Source organism: Lontra canadensis, unplaced genomic scaffold, assembly GCF_010015895.1.
Source record: "Lontra canadensis isolate GAN:19392208 unplaced genomic scaffold, GSC_riverotter_1.0 scaffold65, whole genome shotgun sequence".
Classification (NCBI taxonomy): Eukaryota; Metazoa; Chordata; class Mammalia; order Carnivora; family Mustelidae; genus Lontra; species Lontra canadensis.
Window position 1 is genome coordinate 3,096,482 of NW_022631059.1, and position 16,316 is coordinate 3,112,797.

Genomic DNA, 16,316 nt, shown 5'->3' on the forward strand with positions numbered 1-16,316 from the left:
TCGCCCTGCCCTGGGCCGCGAGCACGTTCAGACAGACCTTGCCAGCGGGAACTCCACTCCCCACCCCCCGGGACAGTGGGTCAAGGGCTTCACATTCTTCACCTTCCACCAGACCGTGACCGGCCGTCCCCACTCCCCACTTCCCCCCAGCGCCTCACGCCGCCCGACACACGTGCTAAACGGGTGAACAAACGTGCAGTTTTCACAACACGTCATCTTCAGTTGGTCTCCCTCGGCCATAGGGACCTTCTAGGGCACCCCATTATCCTTCCTGCTGCTTACTGGGGAGTGTGCAAGGACCATGACCCACGTCTCCTGTACACTCAACACGGTCTCGTTAGAAACGAGCCTGTCGCCCAAAGGCCACAGCTAGGGCTTTCTGAGGCAAAGAAGAAAGGGGAAGGACAGGTTCTGGAGTTCCAGCAGGCATGTTAAATGTGGAGACCCAGGCCTCCTGCTTCGACCCCGGCATCTGCATTTTAACACACGGCCCAGGACATTCTGGCGAATGGGAGCTTAGGTTCCGTCTGTCACTGCTAGCTAGCTATCCGCCTTCCTTCGTGGTGTGAGCCAGCAAGGGGCTTGGGTTACTCGTCTGTACTTCAGCCCGTGCTGAGGAAGCATCCACCTCCCACCAGGGGCCGTGTTTTGTGGGGAGGCCACGCACGAGGGTAAGGCACAGCACGTGTCCCAAGAGGGCTTGCCTACAGCCGAGAGGGGAGACCGGATGAGCCAGAAAGAGGCTTATGTCCCCAGTGCCACGCGAGGGGCTGGCGGGAGGAGCTGTGGGTCAGAGGAGAAGTTGGCCCGGGATGTTGGCCGAGACCATCCCCACCAGCACCTGCCGGCTGAGAAGGGCACGGCCAGGAGCAGCCCAGTGCGGCCGGGACCTGGGATTCCGGCCGGAAGCACAGCACGTGAGGTCTGCGGCAGGTGCGGGCTGCCCACACTCCGTGGATACGGCGTTAGCTGCCCTGGGGAGATTTGGGATAACCCCTCCCCCAGAACCTAAATGAATAGCGCCCATCTGAAGATGGCAGTAAAAGAGTCTTTCCAACGATTGAGAGCTTGCCCTGACCCTGCCAGCCCCGTGCTCGACTTCGACAACTGCTGTTGGAAATTAGGAGTCAAGGGCAGTTTATCAAAGTAAAGGGGATGGTGTAAGCGGATTTTGCTGCTGGCGTTCGGGAAACTGTGTTCTCCCCTCCACCGTTCAGCAGAAGGTCTTCAGTCGCAGTTGATTGAAGGCTAGAGCCTTGAATTATTAGTTCACGGCGTCACTGCAAAGGAGTGATTCACCAATCAAGTAAACTTCGCAAACGAACGCAGATCTGAGCTGCCGGGTGTCTCATCCGAAGCTGAAATGTGCGTTATTTCGTCTGTCTGTCTTCACGGTGCAGACAAAATCTGGGGCAGAGGCTAACATTTGGCCGTGATCTCAGCTCTCTCTGTGCACTGCACATGTTGGAAAGACAGAACCCAAGGTATGGTAGGGTCCCCAAATGTTCCGGCTCACGTGTGTCTGGAGGGCTCCCCCGCAGACGGCCTTGCCCTGTGGCATAGCCTCCCCGCGCGGATTCACCTTCTCAGCGGAAGGAAGCGTACCTTAGAGACTACAGCCCAGTCACCCTGCACGCGGGACCTGTCCTGAAACACGATCCCAGCCTCCACAACGCCACTCACCGTCCTGGGGGACCCGGCTGCTACGTCCTTGGTACATTTGCTTGAAAGCAAATTATGTTTCCTCCAAGGGAAAACACTGTTCATTTTGTCACCTGCTACACTGCGGGACAGCCTCCCCCTTTTCCCTCACAGGGAGTCTGGTTTGGCCTCAAATCCTCTGAAAGGCAAGGTCAAAGGGAAGCAGGATTGCTGTGGACTGTCCCAGCCCACTCCCAGCCTCACGGCCCCTCCAGCCATGCTGCCCCCTCAGCCTGTGGCACCGCCTCCCTCCTGGTCACTGCTTGGCTCAGCAGGACCTACTGGGGCTGTCACACCTCCCAGATGAGGTCAAACACGCTGTCATCACACCTTCCCTTCTGCAGCAAGGACCACAGCCGCAGGGGTGTGTGTGTGTGTGTGTGTGTGTGTTTGTGTGTGTGTGTGTGTGACATTGTCTGATTAATTCTTGTCATTCCAAGTCACTCCACTGCCCTAGAACAGAGATCATTGTTTCCATTCCCTTTGACATCCCACGTACCTGGTGTTGGGGTTTCAGTGGGTTACCAAGAACCACTGGTGATCTGGCTACATGATGCTTTAAATTTTATTTATTTATTTATTATGTTAAGTTGGCCACCATACTGTACATCATTAGGTTTTGATGTAATGTTCGATGATTCATTAGTTGCGTATAACACCACATGTGCCCTCCTTAACACCCACCACCTTGCTACCTTATCTACCTTCCCTCCTCCCTCTCTGAAACCCTCAGATCTTTTCCCGGAGTCCATAGTCTCTCATGGTCCATCTCCCCCTCTGATTCCCCGCCTTCAGTTTTCCCTTCCTTCTCCTGATGTCCTCCATGCCGTTCCTTATGGTCCACATATGAGTGAGTTCCATCCATGTTGATGCAAATAGTGGGTATTCATCCTCTCTGATAGACGCATAATGCTCCACTGTATACATGAACCACATCTTCTTTATCCATTCGTCTGTTGAAGGACATCTTGTCTCCTTCACAGTTTGGCTCTTGTGGCCATTGCTGCTATGAACATTGGGGTACATGTGCCCCTTCTTTTCACTACATCTGTATCTTTGAGGCAAATACCCAGAAGTACAATTGCTGGGTCATAGGGTAGCTCTATTGTTAACATCTTGAAGAACCTCCATACTGTTTTCCAGAGTAGCTGCACCAGCTTACATTCCCACCAACGGTGCAGGAGGGTTCCCCATTCTCTGCATACTTGCCAACACCTGTCATTTCCTGACTTGTTAATTTTTGTCATTCTAACTGCACTAAAGACCTTCAGATACCTAGGAATAAACCCAACAAAAGAGGTAAAGGATCTATACTCTAGAAACTACAGAACACTCGTGAAAGAAATTGAGGAAGGCACAAAAAGATGGAAAAATATTCCATGCTCATGGATCAGAATAATAAACATTGTTAAAATGTCTGTGCTTCCCAGAGAAATCTACACTTTCAGTGCCATCCCTATTAAAATATCATTGGCATTTTTCAAAGAGCTGGGGCAAACAATCCTAAAATTGAAATTCAGAAAAGATCCTGAATCACCAGGGGAATTTTGAAAAAGAAAAACAAAGCTGGCAGCATTGTGTTGCTTGACTTCAAGCTATATTACAAAGCTGTGATCACCGAGATAGAATGGTATTGGCACAAAAACAGGCACATAGATCAGTGGAACAAAAGAGAGTCTCGAGAAATGGACCCTCAACTCTATGGTCAACTAGTCTTTGACAAGTCAGGAAAAAATATCCAATGGAAAAAAAACCGGTCTCTTCAATAAACGGTGCTCAGAAAATTGGACAGTCACATGCAGAAGAATGAACAAGACCATTCTCTCAATCCGGACACAAAGATAGACTCAAATGGATGAAAGACCTCAATGTGAGACAGGAATCCATCAAAATCCTAGAGGAGAACACAGGCACTAACCTCTTTGACATCGGCCACAAAAACTTCTTTCAAGATGCTTCAAATTTCCATGTGGAAAAAAATACCAACACATGACACACTGGGAAAATATTTGTAACACATATGAGTGACAGAGTTAATATCCTCATATATAAAGAGCTCTTATAACTAAATAAAAAGGACCACCAACTCATTAGAAAAATGGGCAAAGAAAAAAACCCAGGAAGTTCATAGGAAAATCTATGGCTCATAAATATTTTCATATGCTCAGCTCATTTCAGTTAAAATGAAAGACATGAACATTAAAAGTACAATTACAAAAAATTTTTAAAATTTTTACTTAGACTAGTAAAGATTAAAAACTAATGGTAAACACTACTGGTGGGAGTGTTGGAGGACAATTTGCCAATAGATATTAAAATTTAATCTGTACATCCCATTGATTTAGGAATTTCACTTTGAGGGTTTTACCTGAACAATATATCTTCACATGTGTATAGGGAAATGTGAGTAAGAAGGCTGTCAGCAGGGCGCCTGTGTGGCTCAGTGGGTTAAGCCTCTGCCTTCGGCTCAGGTCATGATCTCAGGGTCCTGGGATCGAGCCCCGCATCGGGCTCTCCGCTCAGCAGGGATCCTGCTTCCCCCGTCTCTCTGCCTGCCTCTCTGCCTGCTTGTGATCTCTCTTTATCAAAGAAATAAAATCTTAAAAAAAAAAAAAAGAATGCTGTCAGCAGTATTGTTCGTTGCAGCAGAAGGCTGGACATCACCAGAATAATCTTAGCAGGGAGGTGCTTATGTAAACCACAATATAACCATACAAGAGAGTGGTATGAAACCCATCTCTAGAAAGTTAGACAACAATGCGTGTGTTGATAATCTGCAATTCTTGAGGCAGAGGGTTAGGTGAACAAATAAGGATTTGGGACAGTTTGCACGTACCTATTAAAATTAAAGAATTGATACACAGACCTATTCAGAAGATACAACAAATCATAGCCATTCCTCCCACCAGACCAAGAGACTGGACTCTTGCAGGGGAAAGACACAGCCTCTTTACAGTTTGTTCTTTCAGACCGTTCAAGTTTGATCACGCGCTTATCACACCTGCTCTTCTTCATGGGCATCCCCTTCCCCACTGGCGCTTAGGGCCTCCATCAGCCTTCCATACGACTTCTAATGCTGCTTACTCTCAGCGGAGTAACTTGACTCTCAGCAGCCATGATTTAGAAATGCTGTTGAAAGTCTATTTCATGCTAAAGTGTAAATGACTCCTGCAGGGATGCGACACCGTAGAAGGAATAAAGGCAGGATTTCAGGCACTGGGAAGAACTGCCAGAGAGAACTGTATAGGGTAGAAGGGTAGATGGAAGCTGTCTATCGTTCTCAAACCTCGATACCTACCTTATTCCTCTATGAGCGGGACCGCCAGCCAGGTGTTAAGAGCTTCAGGAGCCCCATCTCTCAGCACTGTTGGGGTAAGAAAAAGACAGCCTGCTCCAGGGAAGGGAAGACTCCTGGTTGTCTCGAACGGAGCTACCTGCTTAGCTTTCTCAAGGGTCGCTGCCTGGCACGTGGCTTAGTTGCACACCCGGCCCCTGACCCCAGCACCCAGCCCCTCCTTTCCCTCAAGGAATGCCTCGCCACCGGGAGCCCCTCGCTGGCCCACCTCAACCCTGACTGTCAGTGCAGCTGTTCTCAGGGGGGTGGAACGGGACACGAGGGGGACCTGTCGTCTCCCTGGGCCACGGTTCTCAGCTTTCCCAGGCATCCAGACCCTCAGAATGGCTTCCTGAGACCACGCGCTGGTCTCCACCCAGTTTCCGATTCCGCAGCTCTGGGGCTGAGCCTGGGAATGGGCATTCCAACAAGCTCCCAGATGTTGCTGTCCAGGGCACCCACTTTGAGAACTGCTGCTCTGGTGGGTGAGTGCGGTTTCTGTTCTTCTGTTCTAGGACAAAGGTCACCAGGAGCCCTGGAGAGCTCCCCAAGGGGATCAAAGTGCGGCTTCTGTTTCAGCGCCAGGATCCCGGCCCGGAGAGCTGGTGCCATGAACACTGAGTCCACTGGGCAAGGCCTACGTACGTGCTCAGCCCTGGGAGGACAAGCCCAGACAGGTGCGTGGAGTGTCACAGGAGTCGGGGCCAAATGCCCGCTGTCCCCTGACCAGCCGGGTTAGCCTGGGCAGCCCGCTGTGGCCCCCAGCTCCAGTGTCCTCGCAGGCAGAGCAGAGACGGTGGTGGCCCTGCCCGGGGCACTTGCTTTTGTGAGTCCTTTCGTAAGGACGAAACCAGACCATGCCCAGCGCCCAGCACAGCCAAGTGCTCAGTCAGGAGCTGCCGTGAGGAGTCCCGTTCAAGGGACACTTGGTTCAGTTCTGCCCCTCGCGACTTACTGTCCCTCGAAGAGACAGCACTTGTGGGTGGGCCAGTTACGGGACAGTTGTGCGTGTCTGTGTGGTTTCCCAGAGTCCAGAGCCTTCCTTGCTCATGGCCATAGCATTCATCGCCCCCCACCTCCGGGCCGATGAGAAGGAGGTGGTACAGGATCTGCCCACAGCCTCCCACCGAGAAGAAGCAAGTCAGTTCCTGCCCGTGTCTGTCCCTCCCTGGAAGCCTGGACAGGAGAGCCTGAGGCCACCCCCAGGCCCTGAGTCCGTCTTGCGGCTGGCAGTGGCCCCGAGGGGCTGCATGAGCATCTCAGAGGCGCCCTCGCGGTAGAGCCCGGCCCCGTCACTCCCCGCCGCGCCCACACAGACTTGCTGTGAAGATAGAAACACAGGGAGGTCTTCGGCTGCTTTTGGCTCTGAAAATCTCGGAAGCAGAGGAGCTGCAGGTGGCATTTCATGGGAGCCCGAGCACGAAGACCGGCCCGGAGGGGCTCAGATCTGCAGGTCCCAGGGGCCGGCTGACCTTTGCAGCCGGGCGGCCCGCCTGGTGCCCCAGTTACTGTCGGCGCTCACCCGAGGCCGCCTCTGGAAAGCAATTTGCTAAATGTGATCTTGTAGGCCCATCACCAGGGTATTTTTAGCCACTCTCTGTGGTGGCCGCTGCTCGGAGGCTCTGAGCAGGGACTTCCAGGCCAGGGCCAGAGAACATTCTTGAATCTGCTGCTCTGGGCTGGGCTAGTTCCCATGGCTAATTTAGAACTTGCATGGCTTCCCTCGTGACCCTTCCCGCAGAGGGCACAGCTCTTCCCCAGCTGTCCCAGGACAGAATGGGGCCCTGCAGGGGCTACTCTGCAGCATGTGACTTTGTGACCCCCACTTGGAACAGGCGACTCTTTGGAGAGACGGAGCCATTGACGCGCAGACATGGAGAGTGGAGCTTCTGGGCTGAGCAGAGAGACACACGCTCTGGCCCGGGGCCCCGGATCCGCGGCTCCCCCGGGGCTTGCGGCCCTCACCAGGCCCGCAATGCCTCTTGTGCTCTGCGATGTCGTGTGCACGGATTCACTGTCTCGGCCCGTGGTTCATGGCAGCGGCGTCTGAGCTGTGAATGCCGTGCGGTGCACCATGAGCTTGACACGGCGCTCCCTCCTTTTCTGGCACGCCCTGGAGAAAATTCTATTAAAATTTGCAGAAGAAAGGAGGAGGGAAAGAACTCTTCTGTGTGCCTTTGGTAAACTGTGATGAAACCAGCCGAGAGGACGTCACGACTGAGGTGTGGCCCGTCCCAGATGGCAGAGGAGCTGGGAACTGCCAGGCCAATGCACGTGTCATGACTTCTGCCACATTCTCTCTCTGTCTCTCTCTCTCTCACACACGCACAAACACACACACACACACACACCCTTTGCCCTCCTGGATGACTGACCTAACCTCCAGAGAGAACTTTCCCAGGCCCTAACCATCGAGCCTCCAAGAACAAGCACTTGCCCCCTACCCCATCCCCCATCCCAGCCATAGCCCTGACATAGCCCCACCATTGTGGTCGCCTGCCTGCTGTCCTCTGTTAGCTCCTGAAAATACCTTTTTTTGCAAAGAGGTATTAGAGGAGTTTGAGCTCTGGACCCTCTTGCCGGCTGTGACCTTGGACAGATCACTCGTGCGCTTTCCCCAAGCTCCACCGTCCTCCTCTACAGAATGGGGTGATGACAGAACATGAGAATCGGATACAGGGACAAGAGACTTGACATGGCCCGGCACTCCGTAAGGGCTCGATAAACACTCAGTGTGTGCGTGAATGAGTGCCATCTGCATACAAGACGGAGCTTATGCAGTAATGCACGGCTTGCTGAAGAGCAGCTGAAAATCTACTAAAAACACGGGTCTTCTGACTCCAGGCCGACTTCCCACGTCAGGCCTGCATCTGTCCTCATGCAGGTTCTCCACGGGATTGTGCAGGAACTGCCACAGGGACAGTGCTCGGCCGCTGAATGGCCCCTGAGAACCGGCCGACAGCTGCAGGGACACGAAGTCACATTATCCCCCGACCTCATGACGTAATGACTTAGGCGGCTTCTCCTGACACCGGGCCAACGGGAGGGGCCAGTTAGCTCTTGGAGACCGAGCTGCAGGAATGTGGCTACTGCATTCACAACGCTAAAAATCCAGGTGTGTTGACATTGTTCCTGCTGCCCGTGACCCTGGTGATGATGGCAATGTGAGGAGGATGGAAACGCTGATGATTTCTCAGAAAACCCGTAAGAGGCATTACTGCTGTCCTCACTTTGCAGACAAAGCAACGGAGGCTCAGGGTGGAGGGCCAGGTGCAGGAGGAAAGTGCTGGAGACCTAAGTCCTGGCTCCCTCCCGAAGCAAAGCGGGTGTTCCAGACACCGCCGTGTATCTTCGCACGCTGTGTTCTCATGGTCTGCGGGCCCCTGGGGCCGGAGGCGTGACTCCAGGTTAGGGCCACATTCAAGTCTCCGTAATCCCGCTGTCTAAATGGGGATCTTGACTTTAATCTCTGACTAAGGAGCACAGAGCAGAAATCCATCAGGGGCGGTGAAGGGCTTTAATACGGACGTGCCCTCCTCCGCCCACCGACCCCTTGAAGACAGATTGCGACCGTGTGGCCAGAGATGGCCGACAGAATCCGAGAGCCACTGTGCCTCCTTCGTGTCTGCTCTGTCACCGTGAGCTTGGAGGTCTACTTTGTTCAGTGACCAGTCCTTGCCTTCCTGAGAAACCGGCCTGCACTGGTTAAGAGAACTTGCTGGTGTGTCTGTTCGAGCGAACCCACGTGAGCCTCCCTGACTGACAGATTCATTTCAGGGTTTATTTCTCCAAATTCTGCCGTCCATTGCAAAGCTCAGAGCTTTACGGTGGCATTTTAATAATTATGGGTATTGAATTATGATACTGTGTGTATTATTATTTCTTTTCTTATTAGTCCCAGCCTCTTTGGCTCGGGAGGAAGAACTCAGTCTTGCTCCATATTAAAAACTGACTTTCGGGAAGAGGCAGGTCTTAACATGCAACATCACCCAGGCTACTGAAGCTAAGAGAAGCAGACGGCTCCCATCCGGGTCCCGACTTACAAATCACGTGGTAGTTTAAGTCAATATGCTTCAAAGTAGGGAGACATAAGCCTCAGAAATAAAATCCAGAAAGTGGAAAAACAAAGACCTCGGTCGCCAGCCAGCTCCGGATAAATACCCAGCAAAAGCCCAGAGTGAGGGGCCCTAAGCCACTCTCTCTCCCGGCCCTTCCTGCTCTGTCCACCTTTCTTACAAAGAACTTTCTGTGCCCCTTAAAGCAGTTCAAAAAATGCAGCAGAATCGTATCAACTGCTGGAAATTACAGACAGAATTGCATGAATATGACACCCCTTTCATCTAACGAACCTGACGAAGTTGTTACAAATAATTTAATTCAATTAATCCCCAAGTTAATCTCAGGCGCTGGAGTCTCTGAGCAGGAGACAAGCGGTGCTCGCTCCCATACAGGCTCAAACCTTCCTGCTCATCAAGACACTTCTCCAAAGGGGCAGCTCGGCCGACAGTGGGTGTTTCCTGCTCCCTCGCCCTGTGGCCGCGACCCCACCGCTGACTCGGGGACGCTCAGCCGCGGCCTCTGCCCCCTCGGCCGGCGGTCCCCGCAGCGGCCCCCAGCGGGTAGAAGGTTGAGCCAAGCTCAACCTTCAGCCCCCAGGATCCTACACCCGGGGCCCCCCGGCTCTCTCAGAAGTGAGGGGCGGCAGGGGCGAAGGCAGGCGGCTCGCGGCTGCACACCCGAGCTCCCCCGCGAGGGACTCCGGAGCGGACGCCGTCGCGGAAACCGAGGCGGCCGAACCCGTGAAAGGACCGCCCCAGTCGTGCGTCCACACGCCGAGGGCCCCACCTGGGAAGTCCCAGCAACGGGGTGGCCGAGCCCCACCCAGCCGTGAGCTGGGTCCTCCCGGGGGCCTCGCCGCCCCTCGCGGCCCCGCGTGCGCACCGGGCTCTGCAGACGCCGGGCCCGTCCGTGACCGGGGTGCTGAGCGGGAGCTCGTCCTGCCCGCGGGTGCAGCGGACCTGGTGTTCCAGCGGCTCCGGCTTGTTGGGATGGGGGCAAGCAGCTCCTGCCTGATTATCTTTGTTCTACTTTCAGCCCCCGCTGAGCTCAAGACTGCTTCCATTAAGGGACAGGGAGGTGGCACTGGAGAGTGGCAGTCCCGCCCGGAGTTAATGCTCCGGATGCGCGTTTCACTCCGAGGCTTCATAGTCTGGCTCCCAGCTCGTCCAGGAGAGCATGTTTGTTTTGTTATGTTTTCAGCTGAGGTCCACAGCTTCTTGCCCTCCGAACCGTATTTCGCAGGGGCTCTGTGTGGGTCAGTGGCAGGGTCTCTCCACCCCAGCACTGCTCACATCCTTGTGCAGGTGGGACGCTCAGCCCCACGCCAGCCTCCGCCCGCTCAGCGCCAGCGCACCCTCCTCCCCCCACCCCACGTCATAACAACAGAAGTGTCTGCAGATATGTCCCCATGTCCCTCGAGGCACGGTCACCCCGGCTGGAACCACAGACTTATGGAGCAGCCCCCAGAGCTCTCAGCAGAGGCCGACCCTAACGCTTTCCAAACCAGGCTTCTCCCCAGACGCTGGCAGGTGTAGAGTGGATCTGAGCCGTTGGAGGGGCACGCGCTAAGGCAACATGAATGAGCAGAGCAACAAAAACCATTCTTCTTTCTTTTCCCTCAGCTGGAGGTTAAAACGGAGCCTGCAGGGTCTGGAAACCAGAATGGTGGCCTCAGTGATGTGGTTCCAAAGACCTGGGGATCTGCTCACCGACCTTTCCCCGAAGAGGGCTCCTTCCTGGGCTCACATGCATGTGTGGCTTTTTATGTCACCACCCGCAGGATGTAGCATTCTCGGGAAATTTCCTGTTCGTTAAAGCAGAGGTAACACTCGCTCCCCAGGTGCCCGTGTTCCCTCAGCCTCGGGAGCCGGCGGGGAGCCTGACTGTGAGCATCACAACGACAAGTGCAGAATGAAGCCAGTGGCCTTAACACAGGCAGAGCGAGAACTCAGAGGACAGGCGAGCACGGTCAGGCCACCCTGAGCCACTGCCCGGGGATGTCCACAGCTCCAGCATCTGACAGGACCCACGGTCTGCCTGGTCCGGGCACCTTCACACCTACTCCCAGTTCAAAACAGAATCACCTGCTTACCCCAAAGGGTCCTGAATGACTTTTGGCAGGCAGAAACCAAATCCAATGTCAAAATACACAGCATAGCCAGAGAAAACGGTATTTTAAAGGCTCTGCCACCGGACAGTGACATTTGTAAAAAGAACTTCAAAAACATATTAAGCAAAAATGCAGCACATTATAAATACAAAACAGTCATTGTACAAAAATTTGAACACAATGAAAAAAAAAAATCTGTGCCATGAGTTGAACAAATGAACCGAGGTAACGACCCTGACGCATCACACGCGTTAGTACACCAGGGTGTTTTCTATACGTGGGTTGGTCTGTTAAGTCATCCAGTCTGGTTGCTTAATATTCGGTTTGGCTGCAAATGGCAGACACAGTCCCCCAAGTAACAGTGACCCGTGTTTGTCTTTCTGTCCTGTTAAAGCGCGCCGATCCAGGCTCCCGAGGCCTGCTGGGGCGAGGGTCCAGACTCCTCCGTACGCGTGCTGCACAGTGCAAAGTGTCCTGTGTCCCTGTGTCTCCCCAAAAGTCCACTTTTACATCTGCACCCCAGAACTTGGTCTCCTGGTCATGTCTGGTTCAAGGAGGGGCTGGGGACGGTTTTCATCTGGAGGAGTCCTGCTGTAGGTGAACCTCACAGACCTGATTCCTTAGGAGGAAGGAAAGAAGGGACAGGGCTTGGGGAAGTAGTCTCAGCTACCACCCACCCTTTGGCCGCCCACATACCCGTGCACAGTTGCCACACTTTGCTTCTTGGCCTTCAGATCGGTGGTTCCAAGGACTGCATTGGGGTTGGACAACCGCAGACTCTCCCAGACCAGGCTGTGCTTTCTGTGGCAGAGCATTTATTCGAAAACGTATAGACTCTTCTGATGTATTTGTTTCCATTCAGCTCTATCAAGGCAGTTTCTAACCCTGAAGGGTCCAGCCTTTGCTTGCTGGCCTGGGCCGGCCCCTCCTGTCCCCAAGCATGGTGTCCTGCCCACCCTGAGCCTCCAAAGCAATGGGCTTTGGCTGCAAGCTTCGCAAATTGGTAGGACGGGGCCCTGGTTTTATTTTCCACTAAGTGTGCTGCTTGGCAGAAAACCATCCCTGTTACTGATGTCATCTGAGAGACACGGCAGTTGCTTTTTCAACCCTGCAAGGCTCCAAATTACCAAGCTCTCGGTCAACTTCGATTGCAGACTGCAGGCAGAGCGCGTCGCCATTCGCACGGCTGCGTCCCGCCCGTTCCACTCCTCCAGCCGCCAGGAGCTGCGGCCCACGTCTCTCTTGTAAAGCTTTGCTAACAGCAGCGAGAAGCTGCTACCACACTTCTACATGATGGGTTTCTCCTGTCATTTCCTACCTCAATCCTAGTTTAGAACATGGGCTGCTTTTCAAAAACCAGTAGGAACCAGCTGCTTTGAAGTGCTCCATTTCTCCGCAGTCACCATCGCCAGGCCTGCAGCCCACGATACCGAGTCCCTGCCACCTGACCGTGGCCAGCGAGCCAGCGCCAAATGCCTCAGCTCTGCTGCTTGCCGCTCACTGCTCTGGGTCCTTCATTTTGTTCGCAGTTAAGACCAGATTCGCCCATGAGTGACAGATACGGAAAACCCAAAGGAGCAGTGGCTTAAACAAGACATTTAATCCTCCCTCCTTTTCAGCCCAGAGGAAGATAGTCCATGGAGGGGTCCAGTGGGGCTCCGTGGCAGCAGGGACCCACATGCGTCCTATCCTGTTGTTGTACCGTATACCAGCTCTAATGGCAATGTCCCACATGGCTGTCTCCCCACCAACCATCATATCCTCCCCCCAGCCAGTAGAAGACGAAGGCCAGAAAGAGACGGGCACATCTCCACTCATCAAGGACACTTCCTGGAAGTTGCCTTCCATGGGCCAGAACTTAGCCACATGGCCAGACCTGGCTCAGTGGAAGATGGAAAGATCAGTCCCATTCTGGATGGCAGAAAAGTCAAGATTCTTTTATTGAGGAAGTAGAGGTGACAGATATTTCAGTGCCAGTGTCTCTCCCGTTCCCCTAGCTCCGGGGTTCTCTATCCTCCTTAACTATGGCAGAGTTATTTGGCCTATGACATGCACATTTCTGGGGAGATAATGACCAGACAAGGTGTGCGGTCTTCCACCCAAGCCTTCCTTGAGGACGGGGCTGTTGCTACACCTCTCTCACGGGGACATGAAGGGAGGGTTCTCAGGCTAATGTTTCACTTGAGGAGGTTTTAAAGACCGAGAGAGCTTCCGTGTTCAGTAAATCACAAAAATAAGTAAAACAAACACTTCAATGAAAAGCACCATAAAACCAATGAGATTGTTAATGCAAATGGGAAACCAAAACTGATGAAATGCAAAATAAATATTTAACTTCCCAGACGGCAGCTATCTTTGGGCTGCTAAGTAATTCGGAGGCTAATGTTCTTAATAAAATCACATTTTCCCTGAAAATATTTACTATTTCTGTTTTATTGCCTACTTCATTGCCATTAATGAGATTTGATTTAGTTCACAAATGTATGTAAATCCACTGGAGGCAACATTTTCACCAAAACCTCCTGAGGCTGATGTTTCTAATGGAAACTTTTTAAAGCATGTACATAGACTTGAGAATGAACTTGTGGGGAGAACATCCATGAACTTTCCCTATAGATGTCAGTTGGGGAAAGTGATGATATATAATACAGACTGACATCCTAAAGGGAAAGCCTATGCACGAGGTGTGTTCACACACATGCTAATGGGGCCTTTTTCTCCACTGGACACTATAACCCCAAAGCTTGAGACCTATGAAAATGGTCAAGATCTGAAATCTATATATCCACATATTTATATCTATAGACATATAGATGGTCTTCAAAATTCACTAAGGGAACAACAAAATTAAAATTAATAAATGTCTAATTAAGTATCTACAAAATATAATACTTTGTTCTCCTTGTTAATTGTTAAATTCGGTGTTGATGAATTTTTCATCAGTATTTTATTACTTTTGGAAACAATTAGTTGCAGAGCATCTCACGATGCAAGAATTCACAAGTATTCACAACGGCCAAGATTTCATAACCAGTAGTAAGTGAAACCAGCTGCCCACCGCTGAAAGCAAGCTTGCGTAAAAACCTTTCAAAATTTGGATGTCAAGGTGTCTGTTTTTAACCCAGGTTATAGATATGTTTCTTTATTTAACATTTGATGCAATATGGAGTTCAAAAAAAAAAAAAAAGGCCTTAAACAAGGGATTGGCAATTTTTTTTTTTCTGTTAAAGGCCTGAAAGTAATAATGTTTGGCTTTGTGGGGTGGGCCCTATGGCTCTGCTATGACAGCACAAAACCAGTCACGGATGGCATGTAGACAATGTAAGAACATAGCAATGTGCCAATAAAACTTTATTTACAAAAACAGACAGTGGGCCGTGATGGGGTCCATGATCAAAGGAGCGAGACTGATATAAAGCGAAGGTCAAGCAAAGCTTTATTTCACACCAGCAGCGAGAATCAAACCGACCGGCCGGGTCCATCTCTTATGGAGAGAGCGACGACCCCCAGCCTCACAGACTAGCTTTTATAGAGCAAAGGCCATGTGGTTGAGCCTGGCCAATGAAATTGTAACACACAGAGAAAGTTGCATAGTCATGCTAGGTCACACACGGGTGGCCAATTGAATTACAATATAGTAGCTGTTTGAACTAGCCTATCACTCTGGTCAGAATTGGCGCCCTAGTTTGGCACCCAAAAGGCGGGGTTTATATTCTTTGGTGGTTAGGGAGATAGTATGTGTGCTTTACTGATTGGATGTCTCCACCTGGCCTGACTCATCTTTGCATTCTGGGCTCTGTTATCTCCACCTGACCTGACCCGCCCTTGTATTTGGGCTCTGTTATCAGGGACTGGTCGACCATATTTTACTGGTTTCCCAGACTTGCTTTTAAGTAAGTTCCCCTGGGGGCGGGGGGTGGGGGAGGTGGGACAGGCAGGGTCAGTTTAAGTTTTACTGCATAAACAACAAAATGGATGTTTAACCGAGATGGAGTCACTCTGGCTAAGTAGGCCCCTACAGGCCGTACCTACTGGCTGCACTGCTGTGTTTTCTGGCCATTGCTTCAGACCCAGGAAGGTCTAATGACCACCTACTGATCCCTGTGAACAATTCAGTCTCAAAAAGTATAGTTCTCTGAAAATTGACTTTTATCCCGAATTACCCAGAAAATGCCCCAGACTCTCTTCTGGGTCACTCCAGCATTTGCACAGCTGTTCTCTACCCTCACGTGTCAGGTTGACGTCCCAGTGCTTCGGAGATGGTTTTTCTTCCTTTTCAGTTCCCCAGAGCACTCGGTGATGAGTGAAGTAACAATGTCCAAACACGTGAGATTTCTTTACAGTGAGTATCTGCACCGCTTCTTCAGAGAGAAGGGCAAGTTGTCGCCCTGAGTCAGCTAAAACGACTTGATGTAATACTTCACCGATCAGACAGCAAAGGTGTTTTCCTCCTGATCGACCCTGGGGTGTGAGAAGGCTCTCACCACAGACGATGCCCATCCATTATATACATTTTTAGAATCTGGCCGGAGACTTTTAAATATCCAACGTATCTATTCAAGTGTCCTGACAGCACTTACAATTTTGCTTAGCCACTTACTAAGTAAAATCACTCAGACAAGAAAACTCTGTTTTTATTACTATCTATTGCCATCATTATCATTGTGTCACTATTACTATCCTGCTACTTGGCCTGCTCCTTGTGGTTCTTTCTTTCAGATCAGTGAAGATTAGATTTGCCCATGGGTGGCAGAAAATCCAAAAGAGCAGTGGCTTAAACAAGATGTATTTAAACCTCTCTGATCTTGAGTCCAAAATAAGGTGGATGGGGAATCGGACCGATAGAGACTCGTAGTAGCAGGAACCTGCATCCCTCTTGTCCTGCGTCACGCATCTTTTACTCAGACAGGAAAACTATTTATAGAGTATATGTCCCACTATTTGAATTTTTTTAAAATTATTTTTCTTTAAGATTTTTTATTTATTTATTTGACAGAGAGACACAGAGAGAGAGGGAACACAATCAGGGGGAGTGAGAGAGGGAGAAGCAGGCTTCCGCTGAGCAGGGAGCCAGATGTGGGCCTCAGTCCCAGGACTCTTGGATCATAACCT

The 16,316-nt window shown here is 51.4% G+C and overlaps 1 protein-coding gene across 1 annotated transcript in view; it reads right to left on the minus strand.

Moving 5' to 3' along the window:
* Window positions 1-7,808: 7,808 nt before the first annotated feature.
* The window catches only part of CDH26 (cadherin 26), a 48,173-nt gene continuing 39,665 nt past the window's right edge, over window positions 7,809-16,316 (minus strand). The window contains exon 17 of the mRNA XM_032878711.1: window positions 7,809-7,997. Coding sequence (XP_032734602.1) covers window positions 7,809-7,997 — 189 coding nt within the window. The remainder of the gene's footprint in view (window positions 7,998-16,316) is intronic.